This window comes from Macrobrachium rosenbergii, chromosome 43 (genome assembly GCF_040412425.1).
Source record: "Macrobrachium rosenbergii isolate ZJJX-2024 chromosome 43, ASM4041242v1, whole genome shotgun sequence".
NCBI classification, from domain to species: Eukaryota; Metazoa; Arthropoda; class Malacostraca; order Decapoda; family Palaemonidae; genus Macrobrachium; species Macrobrachium rosenbergii.
In genome coordinates, this window is record NC_089783.1 from 31,819,125 (window position 1) to 31,839,124 (window position 20,000).

Genomic DNA, 20,000 nt, shown 5'->3' on the forward strand with positions numbered 1-20,000 from the left:
GCTGGAAATCTACAATAACTAAATTCGTCATGAAAATTCATATGAATTTTTATAGAAACGACATACACATACTTTCTGTTGCTATCTCAAAGTTGTCCCAGCTAATTCTTTAGTCAATGGACTCAAGATAAGCGCATAAGCTGTTTGCGTGAACAAACCGACTAAAAAAAAATATAAAAACAAATAAAATAAACAAACCATACAAAATAAATATGTTTGTACATGTACCGAGTGACAGTCCTCTTACTGTAAATGGGGCACTCTGGCGTCTGGTCTGTTTTGGCATATCAATCGTCGCCTGTTGTGATAAAAACAACAGTGGGAACAGTAACAGCCATGCGGATATTCACACCACTAGATTTTTCATTTCTTTCTTGGATACTTCATGGTCTTTCGTAATAGTTTTACAACATGCATATTGCGACATATATCTTTTACAACATACGTATTGCGACATATATCAATATTATTGTTCAGGAAGTTCAAATCATCTGATAAGACAAGCCTTACTTACATAAGAAACCCCAACGGTGCATGACGGGGAATTAGAACTGAGAAAACATAAACAAGTGATTTTCAAAAAATAAAGTCCAAAGGAACAGACGTGTAAATGTCTCCATTTTTAATATTCCCAAGAAACATGACAAAGAAATGGATAGGAAGCAATGGATGAAAATGTCTCCAGACCCATCAAAACACAGAGGCAATTAAAGAATTCAAAAGTTTGTATGTAGAGGGAAAGGAAGAAACTGAACCGCGCAAGTTTAAGATTACCAATTTCCATAAAGTCAATGCAAGACCCGCGTTATCAAGCCACCCGATAGAAAGAGGCACTGGTACTTCGCAGCCCTTCCGCTTAACGAAGTCGTGGCGGATATAGTAGTACCTGTAAAAATGAAGAAAGGATACTTAACCCTTCACGAGAAAGCCTACTTTAGATACCAAGTTCTCATAAGACTTGGTCAAACCATGCTTATTATTTCAGGACATTTAATTTATGACCATAATTTTGATGACCAACAGTAACTCATAACATTTCGGAGCCCTTGTTTTGGATCTTGTAATTCATGACATATCCATCTTTTTTACTAAAATAAGACATGTTTATCATTTCAGCATCTTTTGTTGAAACTTCAGTAATTTATTATGCGACAATTATTTCAGTGTTTTTTACAATCAGGTCATTTATGACAAGACACCAGCATTTAAGCGTTTCAGATTATGTAATTCACACCATTATTCGCAGTCTTTTTACATCGTTGTGTAAAAGCATGGCACTCTCTAACACAGCGTGTGACTGGATAATCGACGTAGCTTCTTTTCTAATAATCTAGGCCTTAAAGTACCAAGAGGAATAAGGGGAGAGCATGGAATGTGGTAGAAATGTGAAAAAGAAAACAGAGGAGGAGAAACTGCCACTGTGTAAGGGATGGCGACGCAGGTGTTACGAGAGACCAGCCGAATCTGCTACAATCGACGTTGAGAATTCAGGTACGGATGCAGACGGAGGAATGCCAGGCATTATCATCAGTCAACATCCGACAACCTAAATATTCACTCCACGTGCCAGAAAATTAAATCCAACCGGCAGCGGCGTAATTACATAACGTCATTCAAACTGGGATTTTTTTCATCCATTTCTACAATACCCTCAGCTTTGAGGGGAACTTTACTCCTGCAAATAATATATAAACGATTAACAGCTTCATTTCTTTTTACTCTTGTAAATAATATATAAATTATGAAAAGCTTCATTTTTTATGAAGCATAATCACAACTGATTCCTGCGTAAAATCTGGCATGGCTGACGTTTACTCCATTCAATTATATATTATCTTAAACCTTTCACGCCTTTGATGAAACTTATCTCACGAAAAACATACTGTCGATATCCTGGCAGCTGGAGCAAGTGTAATATACACAACTTCGGACACGTGAACTCTTATTAACGTGAGCGGAAATTGACTTTTGACATGTGATACGTTATCAACGTTGGCGGAAGTTACGGAAAATGATACACGATCTGGACAATGAAATCCTTGAAACTGCTCACTTGCGACCAAGCCCAAAGAAGGAATGGAAGGTGTTAACTATATGTAAAGAAAAGAGGATAGCAGAGATTCGCCTAATAATCCAAGACTATTTGAAGATCGCAGTTTTTTTTTTTTCTATAAAATGCAACTCGTGAAAAGTTTGGAAACACAATAACATATCACATCATCATCAAACAAGTAAATAAAACGCACATATATAAATAGACACGTGCAAGGCAAAGCCTGGCAGCTACAACTCCAGTAGAAACCGCGGTTATTTACGAAGCCTAATTCGACATCAGCTCATAAAAAAAAGAGAAAAACGTTACAAAAATCTGCAACACATTTCAAATATTTCTTTTCCCAGCAAAGAATAATTATGAATGTCGGAAACTGTCTTACAACATTTTAAATGTGGTTTTGAATTAAACTACAGAAAAAAATTGAGCACGATCTACTGATTTATAAAATTTCTATAAAAATTCAGTCACGTTATTGAAAGAAAGAAAATCTGAACGTTAATCCAAAGTTATGAAAACTAAAGGACCTCAATGTTTGACCAGAAGCAGATTTAAGACTACGTCGAAACATTTCAATCTATAACTTCTCAGCCTCTTAAATTCTGTAACACTGATTGACTGTCTTCCAAAATGAGAAAACATTTCTTAAGAAAACGTCTAGAGGAGTATGAACTTACAAAACCAGCATCTACACAGTAAAATGTACAATTGTGCAAAACCACAAGACTAAAGAAACAAAATGACAATGAAAATAGATAAACTAATTTACGGATAAATAAACGAACAGCGACATAGATATGAAAAAGCAATGTACTGACTTGGAAGACCTTCTATTACTTTTTTCCCTCAAACCTGGTCTTGATAAAGGCACTTTGATACCGGACACACACATCCCCATGAAAACTGCTCATAATTACCACAGCTGCGCAATCCACACCATCTGTAGAGGAGCCAAAAAATCGCAAACCTTTGACACAAATTTTACCAAAATAACTGACGTCTCTTATCAAGTGTAACAGGAGTGCTTGAAAAAAAAAGTACCTGAAGGCCACAGAGACTGCACTATGTGACACCCCCATCCGAACCCCGCACCCCTCCTCCCCCCCAAAAAATAAAGATATCAAAAGTAGGTCAAATTCGAGCATCTTCGACACAAAGCAAAGTCATCCCAAAATGTACCTGTGCGTCACTTTTAAAGCTGACATGCCCGTTGAAGGCACGGGTCATCATGTGTGGGGCGATGACGTCAAGGGAACGACGTACGAACCAACGCACACACGCAAACAATTAAACGAGAGATTATAGCGCTCGGCATGCCAGCTGGAACTGAATAACTAAAAAAGGCATGTGGATTAAAACTGACTTACTACTGATATGAAATCAATTCTCTACAGAAAAGTAACTAAGGACGACGATCTTCGTCACAGATCTACGTAAAGATGCAGCCAACCACTTCGGGATTCCATAACGACTCTCTTCCCGTTGCCTTCAGATCAATGACACGGGAATGAACGGAATGTGTCAACACCAAAGAGATGGTTGGGCGGGGAGAAGAAACAGGAGAAGAGGAGAAGAGGAAAAAAGGAGACAAAAGGAAGGGAGAGAAGCGGAAGAAGAATGGACGAGCAGAATCGGACTCAGGAGGACCTTTTCAAGAGGTTCGGCAATTAACACGATATCGATTGAATTACCTGTAAGATGTAATCACCGCTTTCTTTGAAAATGTTGACTCTCTCCCAACTTCCTTCATTATTACCAACTCTTTGTTGTCTTACTCTGTGTGTAAGGCAATTCAGTAAATGTTCCATACCCTCTATCAGTCTTTTCCGTTTTCCTTTCTGTTTCCAAATACAACAGGAAAAAAAAAAGATATGGACGCTCTGTTAATATGGTAACTTCGAATAAATTTGTACCTAATAACATTAAAATTAATCTAACAATTTCAAATTAAAGTAAAAGTCTTCTGATAACACCTTTGAAAAGGCAGATTATGTATGATGAGCAAATTCCGAATTTCTAAGTTGTCAGGAAAAAACAGTAAAACCAAATGTGAGGTTGTTTGTGCCAATCAACTGCACTCATATTTGTGCTGAGATGAAAGGGGATATCAAAGATATTTTTTTTTTATCCAGAAATACTATAAAAAATGAAAAGTGCCTCAGATGACTAATGCCGATTTCTTCAGAACTGAACTAAAAACTTCTAATGGTTGTATCCAGGATCAATGACTTTTGAGACAATCATATCACCAAAACTGAGACATAAAAATTGGTGTAAAGTACGACATTTTATATAATAAACACATCAAAAAGGGGAAATGAGTATATATACAAGTAAGCAAGAAGTAAACAACAGAAAATTTGAGGCAACGCAGCATTGTACTTTACTGTAGTAAACAACCCAACTTTCTTAAACCTTGAGAGCATCATATCCGTCATACTGAGAGGAAAGAAAACTCAACCACATTTCTACATATAAGTGAATGCAAGGCCTCTGGTACTAACCACATGTGACATTTGCCACCTCAACAGTAGGGGAATAATGACTCTTAACAGAAAACCCAAATACCAAGAACTAAATCAAGAGACGGAGATATTCAAGATGATAACGGATGTTCCCCATTGAGATACGGTCTTTATCGTAAATACCATTTTTGAGGAAAAGGAAATCGCCACTCGAGGGCTATTTTGTTTAGACAATAAAGGTCCCCGGATGTTGCTGACAGCCACTGACACATCGCCAACATGTACAACAAACTTGCTGAAGGATACGAAACAGAGGATTGACGAACCGAACGACGGTAGGAAATCAGGTGACAACCCAAGAGATAAAATGACTAAAAACGAAAGAACAAATGATTTTGTAAAACAAGTACTTACTCGCAAGAACGAAATAAGAAAACGTGGGACGATTCATCTACTCACCTGAAAAGAGACAACATATATGTATGTTAATGTTAACTTCGAAGTGTCCTTATAGTTGAATAAAAAATTATATACGACTTATATATGAATGGGACAACACGACTATACATACATACAAACACATATACTCTCTCTCTCTCTCTCTCTCTCTCTCTCTCTCTCTCTCTCTCTCTCTCTCTCTCTCTCTCTCTCTCTCTCTCTCTCTCTCTCTCTATAAATATATACACACAAACATATATATATATATATATATATATATATATATATATATATATATATATATATATATATATATATATATATATATATATATATATATATATATATATATATATATATATAGATCTATATATATATACATACACACATATATATGTATATATGTATAACTGAATCACCAAAATATGGAACGTGATGAATATACAGTATAAAGGCAATCCCATGAAGGAGAGAAACAATGGGGTACTGCAGAGGCCTTTCTACTCGGTCCTTTACTTAGCAGAGTCATATATATATATATATATATATATATATATATATATATATATATATATATATATATATATATATATATATATATATAATTTTAACTGAGAGAGAGAGAGAGAGAGAGAGAGAGAGAGAGAGAGAGAGAGAGAGAGAGAGAGAGAGAGAGAGAGAAAATTTACTATCATAAAACTGAGCGACCCAATGAACATGTCTGCAGTTTCACAATATCATGATTGTTATCAATTACTCACTCGGCAAGATTCCATAGGACAGAATGCTCGTCTAGAGTAAAAATCCTGGGGAAAAAGGAGCTGGAACAGTGTTCCAAAACTGGCGGTAGAGGGAAAGAAACATTGACCACTATCAATCCGAAAATCACTCATTGGAAATTAATTAAATGACTTGGTTAATTTAACAATATCAGTTTCCAATATTGTCAGGTATAAGTTAACAAGGCTGAAATGTTCTGTTTGAAGATCCTTGACTGATGTTGTGATGGCACAGTGGCACAATGCTGCAAGGAATAAAACCTTGGATTAATCATGAATGAATCACGAAATTTAGGCCATCAAGCCAAACACTGGGACCTTTAGCCATTCAGGGCCCAAGACGGTGAAAAGAGGGAGTTCGGGTGGTTCGACTGCAAGATACGGAGACCTTGAAAATAAATAAGATAAAGTGCGAGGATCTAAGGCGTAATGGTTTGCGAGGCTGGACAGAACGATGGAACCGGGAATGAAGGTAAAGAAAAATGGTGAAAATTAGGCGGAACTGGGGGCTAAAGAAATGCTGCAAACAACCTTTGGTGGATGCACTGACGGCACTAGCGCTCTACGGGAAATAAGGCCTTGGGTCTCAGTGCAGTTCCGGGGGCAACAAACGCCCAAACATAACCAAATATTATGTGTAGAATAATATTAAGGTTACGGAGATAAAACGACGACGAATTAGACTGGCTTGCCCGTATCTCATCAGAGATATCTCCAAAGTCAAAATTTTTTGGTTTGATCATATATATAAAGCTGAATTCTCAAGGTATAATTTCAGCACAACAGGCATTCGGATTCAGCCGTAGTCTGTAAAGGCAAACAAAAACGGAAATGGGTGTTCCTGTACGACACGGGTGTATAATGACCCTTAGAGTCTGAACATGGAAATATGCTTTAGGTCTGGTAGCAAATTACGTATATACCAGCCAGCATTTACAAGTACGGAACAAAATGAAAGATCAATATCCAATTACAAAACTGAGTTTCTCTGAATTTATCGAAAAAAAATCTATAGATGACTCAGGGAAAAATATCCTTTGCTTGAGGTCTCTACCAGCTGGCTCGCCACTTATTGACAAAGTTATTAACTTTGTATAAGCATGAATGAAGCATTGCTACACTTATTAGATGAATTAGCTATCATAATTTCTCAAACTCTATCATTACTGAAAGTGTGCAACCACACTGCAGTGAGACGTCATAAATACACGTCTAGAACCTATTGCACACATATCACAAGCAGGTTGAAAACAAAGTTAAGTTCGCAAGTGGGGAACGAATCTTTGGCAAATGTTGGATAACCGTAGGAAGCACAGTGCTTACGACTAACAATAAATCGCTGACTTGTATTCTACCTGCATGTGATAGGTGTGCGATAAGTTTCCAACGTTTGTTTATAATATACTTTACTGCACTGTGAACGCACCCTAGGGATGACGTAACAACTGGAGGGGAGTGACTCACTTCAATAAAGAAACAGCCACACCACCTTTCAACTGTGTAACTCAACCCAAGTTCCTTTCGTCCAAAATAGCAAGGCAGAAATGAAGTTCCAACCCAAGTGAGACCAAGCCTTAGCTTTCAGGTATACTGTACATACCATTGCGCCTTGGAGAGATCGTGACAATCATCATTTCATGCTCGAGCACAACGCGTCAGCGCTTCAACTGGGTGCGTCAATGTTTTAAATAATGACTAAGACATTTTCAAAACGGGATTATATCAAACTGACATATTGCTAACATGATAAGCATAAACGTATAAGCAGACAAAGGGCAGAATATATATATATATATATATATATATATATATATATATATATATATATATATATATATATATATATATATATATATATATATATATATATAATCAGAAAACTACAAACGTCCTTTAATATCAATTCACTCTACACTCCGAAGTAATATATTTTCATATATGTTACCGAAGGAATTTTTAGTTGATAATAAGTCCACCGTCCCGTGGGGTCGAACCAGCGACGGACGAGGAATCAGGACTACAGTGACACACTAGCCAGTCGGCCACTGGTTAGTGTGTCACTGTAGTCCTGATTCCTCGTTATCAACTAAAAATTCCCCTTCGGTAACATATATGAAAATATATTACTTCCGAGGTAGAGTGAATTGGATATTAAAGGACGTTTGTAGCTTTCTGATTGTATATGAATCACGGTGATGTGATAAATAGTCATATATATATATATATATATATATATATATATATATATATATATATATATATATATATATATATATATATATATATATATATATATATATTAGCATTACAACGTTTACCTAACAGAGTGTAGTTCCAGAGAAATGACGAGGTACCATTCACTACTACATTCATACTTTATATTCTGAATTTTCAATAAAACATTAGCCTTTTAGTACAAAGGCATCAAGTGTAAATATGTGAAGACTATAAACAAACTTCGAGCCCTAAAACTCAAAGGTTTTATAAATGAGAAAGCAAGAAATTCCCTTATCTAAATCCGACAAAAAACACCCGATAACTCTCGCATGTCTTGGATGACGAAACATTTGTATCATATTCTCATTCAAAATCCAATGTTTCCAAGTAACCTTCTGCGTGCTTGCAAAGAAACTGACAGCGTACTTGAAAAGGATCTTCAGCAGTTTGCTGGATATAATAAAAAAAAATGCAATGATTTTTTTTTTAAATGGTGTCGACAGCAGATCTTGATTTACACCCTGATCATTCTCGGACGTTCCAACCAATATCCAATATCGACTTTTTCACAAAGCCCCTGTAATTGTTTGGTAAAAATCACATACAGAAAAAAATTTTAAATCCTTTACAGCCTTCACAAGCAGTTGGGCTTATTGTAGTGTATTCAAACGTTAACAAATTATCATAATTATTATTGATTCGGTCTCTCTTTTCCGCACTACACTGCTCTGCCTATTAAGGCCCTTAGACTTGTAGCTTTCTGCTTTTTTAAGTGTGGTTGCATATTGGAACGTAATGATGATAATGATAGTAGGCATTTTCAGGAAAATTATGTATACATATATGTATATTAATTATATAAATATATATATACTGTACATATATATATAAATATGTGTATATATATATATTATTATATGTATGTATGTATTTATATATCACTTACACAATTGTTATTTGCATTAATACAATTCCTAACGGGACTTCATTAAAACTGGATGGCATACTTGACAATGAGGAGGACTGTTAGCCCTAGAAAGCTTGTAACTTTTCTTGAATAAATATCTCCGCTAAATACCATCCAGTTTTAATGCGTTCCTGTTAGTAATATAGTTATATATATATATATATATATATATATATATATATATATATATATATATATATATATATATATATATATATATATATATATATATATATATATATATATTACTAACAGGAACGCATTAAAACTGAATGTTATCTAGCGGAGATATTTATTCAAGAAAAGTTACAAGCTTTCTAGGGCTAACAGTCCTCCTCATTGTCAAGTGTGCCATCCAGTTTTAATGAGGTCCCGTTAGTAACTGTATTAATGCAAATAACAATTGTGTAAGTGATATATAAATATATATATATATATATATATATATATATATATATATATATATATATATATATATACACATATGTATGTATATATATATATATATATATATATATATATATATATATATATATATGTATAAATATTTATATAATATATATATATATGCACAATTTTCCTGAAAATACCTATCATTATCATCATTACATTCCAACATGTACTGAATCGTACCTTATCACAACTGACATACCCTAATGAAGTAATAATGGATTAACTCTTCTTCGTGTGCACGAGTTCAAATCCCACCCATCACGGAAGGAAGAGGCTCTTTAATTAATTTCCCAGCTGGACTTGAAATTTACAGTGAAAAGTGTGAGGAAATCGAGAAATTACAAGGTTACTGAGAATACATATTTCCAAAGCCACAGTCTTTGTCCATCAAAATTCAAGGGCACAATCTTCATATTATCTAAACAGCTTAATTCACCATTGCTCCTCTCTTCATAATAACTTTCATCATAAATTTTTGATGGATTGAAAAAATAGGCTTTGTCTACGTCTGAGAGCTGGTTGGAGTAAAGAAACATTATACCGACAAAACGGCAAAATATCTTTTTCAGCGAAGCAAGCCGATAAATTCCAGCACGCACACCGGATCTTATTATCAACGGTTTCCTTTTTACATGTGATTATTCAGTGAGAATATTGTGAGATAATACAAAATGGCGGGTAATCCAATGCCCTTTCCACAAGCCTGACAAATAAAAAAATATATATTATTGATGAATTTGATTTGATCTTATGAAATTCAGGCCGTCCAGCCACGTAACGGGGCACTTTCGGACATTAAGCGCTCAAGACAGTGGAGTGGTAGGACAACTAGGTAAAGAGATCCAGAAATTAAAAGGAAATGAGGTACAAGGAACTAAAGGTGGAACCCCAAAGTTGCACTAAGAAATAACTGCCAGAGAGGTTGGACAGCAAGACCGAAGAAAAAAAAGCAGGAATGGCGGTAAAATAAAGCGCTAAAATGTGGTTGCAGCTAGGGGTCGCAAGGAAGCTGCAAACACCCCTTAGTAATGAATAACTTATATAATCATAATTTGTCCCACATTCGTAAATTGGCCCACCAAAAATTTAACTTAATGCCAAATCTAAGGCTGATTAATTGACTGACTGATCTAATAATATCTGGCGTTCCGACAGTAAAGGTCATGCTGAAACAACATATAGTTTTTTCATATAAACTTCTCCAAGTCAATAGCTCTCCTATGAATATCTGATTTCACTAATTCAAGGTCATACAGTGGGTGTCTTTAACAGTTCCCAAAATATTTCATGAGATGACGCATAAACAACTATTAACCGCAAAAGACAACGAATTATCAATACCTCGTACGGTAAAATTTGCCCTCCCCCCCCCGCCCCATCCTTAAATTTCTGGGAGAGCTCGGCAGCAAAGTTGAGATCAATACATCTGTATTATAAATTATATTTAAGCATATGAACATTATACATAAATAATGCGTACTGACATACATAAAAACATTCCCTCTCTCTCTATATATATTATATATATATATATATATATATATATATATATATATATATATATATATATATATATATATATATATATATATATATATATATATATAGTCTTTATTTATATACTCATCACGTTCCATATTTTCGTGATTCAGTTATACATATTTGTTTGTGTGTGTGCGTGTATGTGTGTCTGTGTTTGCGTAGAATTTAAACACAGTCAACCCAAAATACGCAGCTATCAAGACAACTGACATAGCCGAGCGTTCACATTGCAACAGTACGCAGTACTATACCTTCTCTGAAACGATGTGATAAAAAAAAAATATTTAAAAAAGATCAAACAGAAAAACTCCTCTCGAATTTATCTCGCAGCCGAGAGATAAAACTCTTGAGGGCTGAGTAACTGTGACATGACTCATTTACCTCACTTCGAACGGAGTTTAAAAATACACAGCAAAACGCCGCCGCCCTCACTACTCAGATATTATCGAAAATTCAATATACCCTTGAAAGATAACGGCGCCTTTCTCAAAAAAGAATACAAGGAACGCCTTTATCTGTGATCATTTTGGGAATAATAGCATCTTTCTTTCATACACGGGACAAGTATCACTGTGGGGTCTAACGTTGTCACACCTACAGCTGTGTTCCGTACTATCAGCTTACGAAGTCCATTACCACTTGGGAAAATTCGTCAGTGGTGATCAACACGTCTGAGACTAACTAGTGAGAGTAAGCTGTGATCTGGGATTCTCTTCCCATTTCGGTGTTCCCCGATTCCCACTGCCTTTCAATTTTCAAGAAGTGACTTTTTCGACTCCTTCGGAGAATTGGTTCCATCGGTTCCACTCCCCGACTACCTGTCTAACATCGCTCAAGATGTTACAGAAAAGAGGACTAAACAGGAATTAATATAGTTTCAATTTATTTACTGTAAACCTGCTGCCAAAGGTAAACGGAACAAATAATTTACCCGAACTCTAACCCGAAAGAGTATAAGCGGCTATGTATGCAATTGTTCTCTGTTCAGTGTTTAAATTTTGAATATCCAAGAAAGCTCACAAATCAAAGATCAAAGTTTCCAGTCAACACTAACAATGCGAAATGTTTTACAAACTATTTTTCCAGGACACAGGTCCAGTTAAAGGTCATCATCTTGTTTCAATACGATTTTGATGAAATTTGATCGGTGCATATCGTTACGGTTGGTGATTATTTTGCACAGTATTGTCAACCTTAACCAACATCTCATATGCCAGATGGTCTGCAAGTACTTTAGGCTTAGTTATTAGTATCCTTTCCCTTGACCTACTTTCCAAAGACGCAGATCCATTCAAAAGCTGAAATCTTTAAAGTTTTGACAAATATCAGCAACCATGACAGCGGTCTCTGGTTCTCCGAATCTTTGCCACGACACACTATAAACTCGGAGGTCTCTGACCTCCACTCTTTGAACTGTCATACAATAAGTGCTGAGGGCGATACCAAAGCCTTTGGAGTTGGGTTTTCTCGTCCCTTCCAATATGCTATAAATCACCCTGTATGCAAACATTATCACTCTTACAGTCACTACCTATCAACTTTTATTACCGTTTCGACGAAATATTTACAACAGAATCTAAATCTAAAAGTTTTAAGCAAGGCTTATGCTGCACGATTACAAGCAAATGCAACATCATAATGTAAAATGGATCGAATGGTTGTATCTGTTCCGATAGAGGAAGGTGAAATCTAGTTACCTTCGCCTCTGCCAAGTTCAGAAGAGATATTCCATTCTGTTCGCCCGTGTGTTAAGGGTGCAAAGTTTAATTAAATATTAAGTTGGTGAACCCCTCCAGGTAGTTAACGTATGGTGGATATTGAAGATTTGACAATCTGTCATCACGGAACCATCTTATCTATTATAATGTACAGTGATTTTTGAGAAAGTAAACACTTCTACAAAGCTGCAATAGAGATAAGATAATATTCACTCAACCTTTCCAATACCGTGTATACTAGAAAAATAACAACACATTGAATTAATTTAAGGCACAGGAGAAAGCTGTTTGCGGCATACATGGTCCAAGGGAATGCTTATAATGAATTGTTATGAGATGCAGTAGATAGGGGTCTTAGAATGTACTGTAAGTACTTAATGAACTGATATGAGAAGCAACCGAAAGAGGTCTCAGGTAAGTACGAAGGGTAATGTGTTATGAGCACTAAATAGTTCATATGATGAAAGTGAACCCTGAATTAGACAATGTAAACATGCGAGGGCTCTGTTTGGTAAAAAAAGAAAAAAAAAATTTGGGATATGAAGAGAAGCTGTGGATGAGATATACTGAGGGAGGTGATTACTACTGATTCATTAAATGTAGGATAGTTGCAAACTAGTAAGAGGTGAAAGTGATTGTGAAAGAATGGTAAAAGTAAATGTTACTAATAAATAAATAATGAGGGTCAATAGAAGCTGGGAAAATGGAGAAAAGAATATCAGTATGGATGACGGAAGAAAGGAAGTAGCTGATTCATGTGGGTATTTGGAATAAATGTAATGAATTGCGTGATGATGAAAGAAAGGGCGAGTCACAACACACACAAAGGATAGTAGTAGGACCTCTGCTAAAATGTTTGAGGAAGAGAAAGAAAAATCCGAATATATACATTAACTGTTGAGCACACACTCCTCTATGGAAGTACTACCTGAACTAAATGTGAGCAAGAAAAAACTACAAGCTGCTAAGATAAACTATTTTGCTTTGAAGTGCTTGGTCATCAAGAGAGAATGGACGAGCATGTTACTGAAGAACGTATAACTCACGTTTATAAAAGAAGAGCTCCTATGAGATAAAAGCCTTGCTGGGTGAGGGTGGAAAAGTGTTGCACTGGGACCTATGAGGTCATTCAGTGCTGAAACGGATTATTGGCAGTTAAAAGGTTTGATAGGGGTAACAGGGGGAAAGCAGGGTGGAAGAAAGAGAAAATGAACGGAGGTACAGTATAAGGAATGAAAGGGGTTCCAGCTAGGGGGCGAAGGGACGCTGCAAAGAACCTTAATGCCTACAGTGCACCGCATGAGGTGCACTGGTGGCACTAACCCCCTACGAGGGGTGGAAAAGTGTTGAAAGAGCGGAGGGAGAACGCATGCGCGGCACATGTGGGTGGCGCAGTCTGCGTGAGAGCAATCAACATATTACTGATAAGGCTTTTCTTTACTGACAGACTCACAGATTATCTGATGATGTGGAAGGTTTCTCCACTTGCTGGAGCGACTGCCATAAAAATATACGAGTACACAAATAAGAACTTCACTGGGCTTCGTAAGATAATCACGTGACGCACCTGGTAACTCCAGTTAGGGAGAAATAACTGTTACCTTACCAAACAAAGCAACCCCTTTAAATCTTTCTATACTGCACTCGAAATTTCCTTGGTGAGGTCACGGGACTTACCCGATTTGTTGTTGTTGTTGTTATTGTTGTTGTTGACGAACTTCTTCTTCCTGCGCCCGAACACAATCCAGAAAGGCAACTTTAACCTACTGGGCTTAGCCGCGTTAGAACCCGCCCTATCCTTCTCTTCCACGTTGACAGACATTTTCACCGTAAACTTCACTTTGTAAGATTTGTTCTAAGCTTGAACGTGTCCTATTCGCGGTAGTAGTAATGGTAGTAGTAGAAGCAGTACCTTCGTTATACGCCCAGCCGTCATTACTACAAACACTGACAATTTCCTTCCATTCATAAATCATCGTTATTGACATCGTCACCATCGTCGTCCCACTGAGAAACTCATTGCATCTTGAGAAAATCGAACGATTTCAGTCACTTATTTCATTTTCTTCTGTTGATTAACACACAATTTATTCCAATTCTTTCTTATCGTTCGATTTCACTCTCGAACTTTTTATCAAATCGGACCCAAGTTTACTATCTCAGTCCAGACACATTTTTGATGGTTTCACGTGATTGAAATCCAAGAAAACGAAGTCACAATCAGACTCGTGCGCTATGAACAACAGAGCAACACGGACAAAGAGCGACCGAAATACTCACACAGGATAAAATTTCATCACCAAACAAGTGTTCTTACAAATATACAGGTGTTCTCTCCAATGCCAAATGTAACTCCCACGAGTTAACAGAAATGCAAATCTCTGTTTAAATAAGTTCAAAAAGGAATAAGTCATTCAGATTCACACTGTAAAATAAAAATAACGAAATTAATCAAATATCTTTAAGAAATCGCGGTTTAAAATCAAACAACTTGGAAACGAAAAGAGCAAAGAATACTGTAAATCACTCGCTGGGATTACAAGTTGTAAAAGACAAAAATAAAATGTACAAAAACAATCACGCAATTCTATACTTCTTTGAGAAACGAATAATCAACATTAAATAAACTGGAACTGGAGCCGGAAAAAAACCCATATTAAAAATTAACATTTTGCAAGACACTCACATCTAAAATCAATTTAATAATAAAATAGAACATGTTCACTTTGCATCTGTATTCTGGTAATTTGGGCCAAAAAAATTTACACAAAATTATGATATATAGAGGAGCCCTCTAACGACGACCCAGTGTCACTACTGATAAAATAAACTCGCACCTCCACAAAAAACACACGTCCTTCACCGACTAACCATCGTCGACTGTTCAACATTCCGAGAGAGACGGCGGAGGGACCCAGACGATATCTAACACACATACCCCATTCACTAACACCAAAAACAAGAAGCCTCTTTTCTAATCAATTCCTTTTAGTCGTTAAGATGCACGTCCAGCCTTCAACACGCTATATATGGAGCGAAATACCTGCAACATCCGCCAATACTCTATTATACAAGGAAGCGGAACTTTCTAAGATGATTTAATTATCCCAAGTCATTCAAGTCAAGTGCACCACTGGAGATGTCCAAAACCCGGATCTGTGGATCCTCTCAGTAAAGTTAAAATGCATGTTACTGTTAAGAACTTGGAGGGGTGAAACACTAAAGAAATAATTTTCTGTTAATGAAGGCAACAAAGCTGTATCAAGAAAGTTATCCTCAACCTTTCAAAATACATACAATATTAAACAAGTAAAACATGCGCCGAAGTCTCTTCGGCGCAATCGAGTTTTCTGTACAGCATATAATGCTGTACGAAACTCTTAGCCGCGGCCCATGAAACTTTCAGCCACGGCCCGGTGGTCGCCTGTGTTGTTTGTACCTATAGAGGTGCCAGACGTACGATTATGGCTAACTTTAACCTTAAATAAAATAAAAACTACTAAGGCTAAAGGGCTGCCAATTTGCAGATCTAGGGGCGAAAAGAAAATATGCGGACGGACAGACAAAGTCAACTCAATCATTTTCTTTAACAGAAAACTAAAAATGATAAGTAATTCCACGAAAATACAATGACACAAAAGTCACCAAAGAATGGAACACAAGAGTATTGTCCAGCCGGATATGATAAAAATAGCAACATTTTAATCAAAAAGTTACCAAACTAGTAGATTCGCCGCTTAGCTACTGGTCAGCTGACCATCCCTGTTAGATAATCTCACACCAACCTCAATTTCAAGTCAACGTCGAGTCCACCAGCAGTTAGAAATATACTCTACTTGACTACATCACGGATCGCTTTTGAATAATTGGTAAAATATGTTGTAGAAACATATTTACCTACATGTTGATATGCACACGCACATAAATACACAACATAAATAGCCAAGTGTTACACACTTGAAGATCAGCTATAATTGTGGAGATGGCTTGATACTGACTAAGAGAACCCGAATGCAACAGGCATATGCACAGCAGAGTCCATATCAATTCACATATCTTTTGACAGCCGGGTAGTCACAGTCACTGTCAACCGTCGCTTCTAACCAGGCCATAGTTCGAATCACACTCAGCGCAGAAGCCCTGTCAATTATAATTCCCCTTGAGTGTGAATTATTCCAAAGGTATTGTGAATTCGATATTGAATTCGATATTAAACGACATTTTTAATAGTCACTGGAAGGTTGTAAATCATATCAATTTCTTAGTGATGTTTTTTAACATTCGTCTCTGTTCATTAAATATTTCCTTATGGTCTGCATTCTACTTATGAGTATGGCTGAGAGGGTGGTGGAGGGGGGGAGGGGGTACCTTATTCTACTTTTAAGTACGGTTGGGGTGTTCTTTCTACATCTAGAAAGACTTTGTATCAGCATATTTTATGTGAAAAGAAAACTGGGGTGCGTACTGCACATTGGAGGATGGGAAGGGTGTCTTCCATATTTGGGAAGATTAATGACTGTATTCTCCGTCAAGGTTATATGCGGTCAGAATTCTAGATTTCATCCAAATTTACACCACTATGTAACACACACAGAGATACACAGGAATTAACTTTTGCCACATACACGCGTGGCTTTTTATACTAAAAAATATTATGCCACAAATATCGTTTACCTTGGGGATTTATAATTCAACACGGTTAAAGTTATTCCAAAGGTATACTGAATTCATTATTAAACGATCCATGTACAGACCTAGAAATACTTTTTTTATGTTATGCTAGGAGTAATAGTTATTATATAACTTCACCACCAACTAAAAATAGAATTAGACAGAGAGAGAGAGAGAGAGAGAGAGAGAGAGAGAGAGAGAGAGAGAGAGAGTAAAAACCTTTCAGCCCTCCCATAAAGAGAACTCTCTTCCATACGAATAAATTTACACCCAACAGTTTAAACAGACGAAAGTAAAAGTCACGTACAATCTTTTTACTCTTCTTAATTCAGGGACATCAACCTCCCTCTCTTAAACAACAGGTGCATGATGACAGCTACTTCCTGGATGGGGAGTTCACCCCACCCGTCACCTGGGAAGACAGGTATGAGGATGAGCACCAGCCTTCCCTCCCACTGACAACACCCCAAAGACACCACCTTCATTAGCCTCCCCCACCACCTCTACATTATTGGTTTAACTACATGAACACATACAGTCTACGTATATGTGTGTGTATATATATATATATATATATATATATATATATATATATATATATATATATTGATAACCATTCAAGAGACCTCCATATCCTACAGTTTCCTTATTTCTCTTATTATTCCAATTCCAAATTCAATTTACTAATGACAGTCGTAGCATCGCATCCCTTGTGCACTTTACGATCGATGTTACTCTCCGTTCAGCGGCTGCCTTTCCATATGCTATTTCATTCCTGGCTCCAAGATAAATGTGTTTTAAACATTTTACGTATGTTTTAATGATATGGAAGGTCAAAAGGAAGAAAAGCAAAAAATGCTTCAATGACTGACTGGTATGTCCTCTAATACAAAAGCTAATGCCGATGAAATACCGACAATCTTAAAATAAAAAATATGCTATCTATCGATAACAAAAATATTTTTCAGTTACGACAATTCAGCATGTTATGTCCATCTGACAGCAGGAACAATCTGTCTAAATAAGCTTCGCCTGACACTACAGAAATGGCTACATGAAAGTTACACCACACTACTAAACAGCATCACAGCAGCATCAAGACTTCTGTCAGTCTCTGATGATATCACCGCCCGCCACACCCCTCCCCCCCAAACAAACCCTATTCTGACAAGATTAAAAAAGGTACTCAATGAGAGATATGCAGTTGCTTTGTACTGCAGACAACCAATATAATGATCAAAGCCATGACATATTACCCGTTCAATATTGAAGTTCACTGATCCTTCAATCGTGAGCCAAAAATTCAAGAGTACACGATCTCAGCAACTCTGGACTGCTTACAAATGTCTTCATTTTAAGTACATCACGACACAGACATCCTCATTTACAAACGGACAGAAACAACATTAATCCCACCTGTCCTCGAGTTCCAAATGGTTAAGATTGTATCTAATGCAAACCTAACCCTTACTAGTCTTAAAGAGAAGAAGTTAAAATAAGATAAAAAAAAATATGACTCTCTAGCAAGGTATCAAACTCTTTATGTAGTTTTCTTTGTGAGAATGATAACCATATCATGAAAGATATGGGAGTTGATGATTATTTCGTTAAAATACCCGACACACAGATTAACCACTGTTCAGAGCAGAAAATAAATCAAAAGGGGGACGCTCTAAATAACCTACACCACCAACACCTGGCGATCGACGCCTGTCCCTTGATAACAATGGCTAAATTTAGAGAGAGAGAGAGAGAGAGAGAGAGAGAGAGAGAGAGAGAGAGAGAGAGAGAGAGAGAGAGAGAGAGAGAGAGAGAAATTGTTTTCCACGCGACCGAATTTATATAAAGAATACAAACTGAATGTCACACACGGGAAAAATATTAAGCGATGATGCTTATCCATATATCCAACCGTAGAGAGCAATAATCTCCACCACCAACGAAGCTAAAGTTTCATCGTAATAATAATAATAATAATATAAACAAATAAGGTACTAAGGCTCACTCTTAAATGGCAATCAGTTATCAGCAGCAGCATTTGTTAGCAACAAAACGGAAAACAATATTTAGACTGCTCCTCATAAAAAATATAAACTATGTTACTACTACCTGATACCTTCCAAGCAACCAAAAATAGCTATCACAGCTATCTGGTGATTACTTAGTAGTCAAAATAATAACCGCGAGAAAAAACGTGTGGCCACGGATCACAACTTCAACATCAACAAATACAAAAGAAAACTTGAAAGAGATTTATAAAGCTAGTAAAGTCACAAAACTGTCACCTATCAAAAGCAAGAGATAAGTCAAAACGATATCTTCTGAGTCACAAAAATGGGGTCGTAAAAAGGCGGCAACAAAGATATGCAGCAAATATCCAAAGATAAACATTAACTTTTTTTGCAGTTCTTCATCTCTCACAAACACACTCGATTTAGGAACCATCACTTCAACTATCTCCTCTGCCAGGCCTTGTAAGCTAACACCTGACGATAATTCCTAGATTGCTTTGCAAAAAAAATCTATGCTTTGGAATCCTCTCTTCCTCTAGTTTCCCAAAGGGTGGATTTATGTAAAGTATTTTCTGCTAAAGTCTGTTTTCTCCCATTTCCCCATGACCACATATGCCACACCTCATAAAAATAGACGAACACCTCTACCACCGTCAAATTAACATTATATCATATTCACATATAC

At 36.5% G+C, this 20,000-nt stretch overlaps 1 protein-coding gene across 6 annotated transcripts in view; it reads right to left on the minus strand.

Moving 5' to 3' along the window:
• trc (Serine/threonine-protein kinase tricornered) overlaps nucleotides 1-20,000 on the minus strand; it is a 148,663-nt gene that overhangs the window by 127,842 nt on the left and 821 nt on the right. For 2 of the 6 annotated variants that reach the window (XM_067086945.1, XM_067086944.1), the window contains exons 1-2: nucleotides 15,470-15,511; nucleotides 14,310-15,057 (exon numbers count right to left, since the gene is read on the minus strand). In XM_067086945.1, the coding sequence (XP_066943046.1) occupies nucleotides 14,310-14,454 (145 nt within the window). In that variant the 5' untranslated portion in view covers nucleotides 14,455-15,057; nucleotides 15,470-15,511. Of the gene's footprint in view, nucleotides 1-14,309; nucleotides 15,058-15,469; nucleotides 15,512-19,412 lie in introns of those variants that run through there. The other 4 variants (XM_067086949.1, XM_067086948.1, XM_067086946.1 and 1 more) reach the window with 3 other exon arrangements.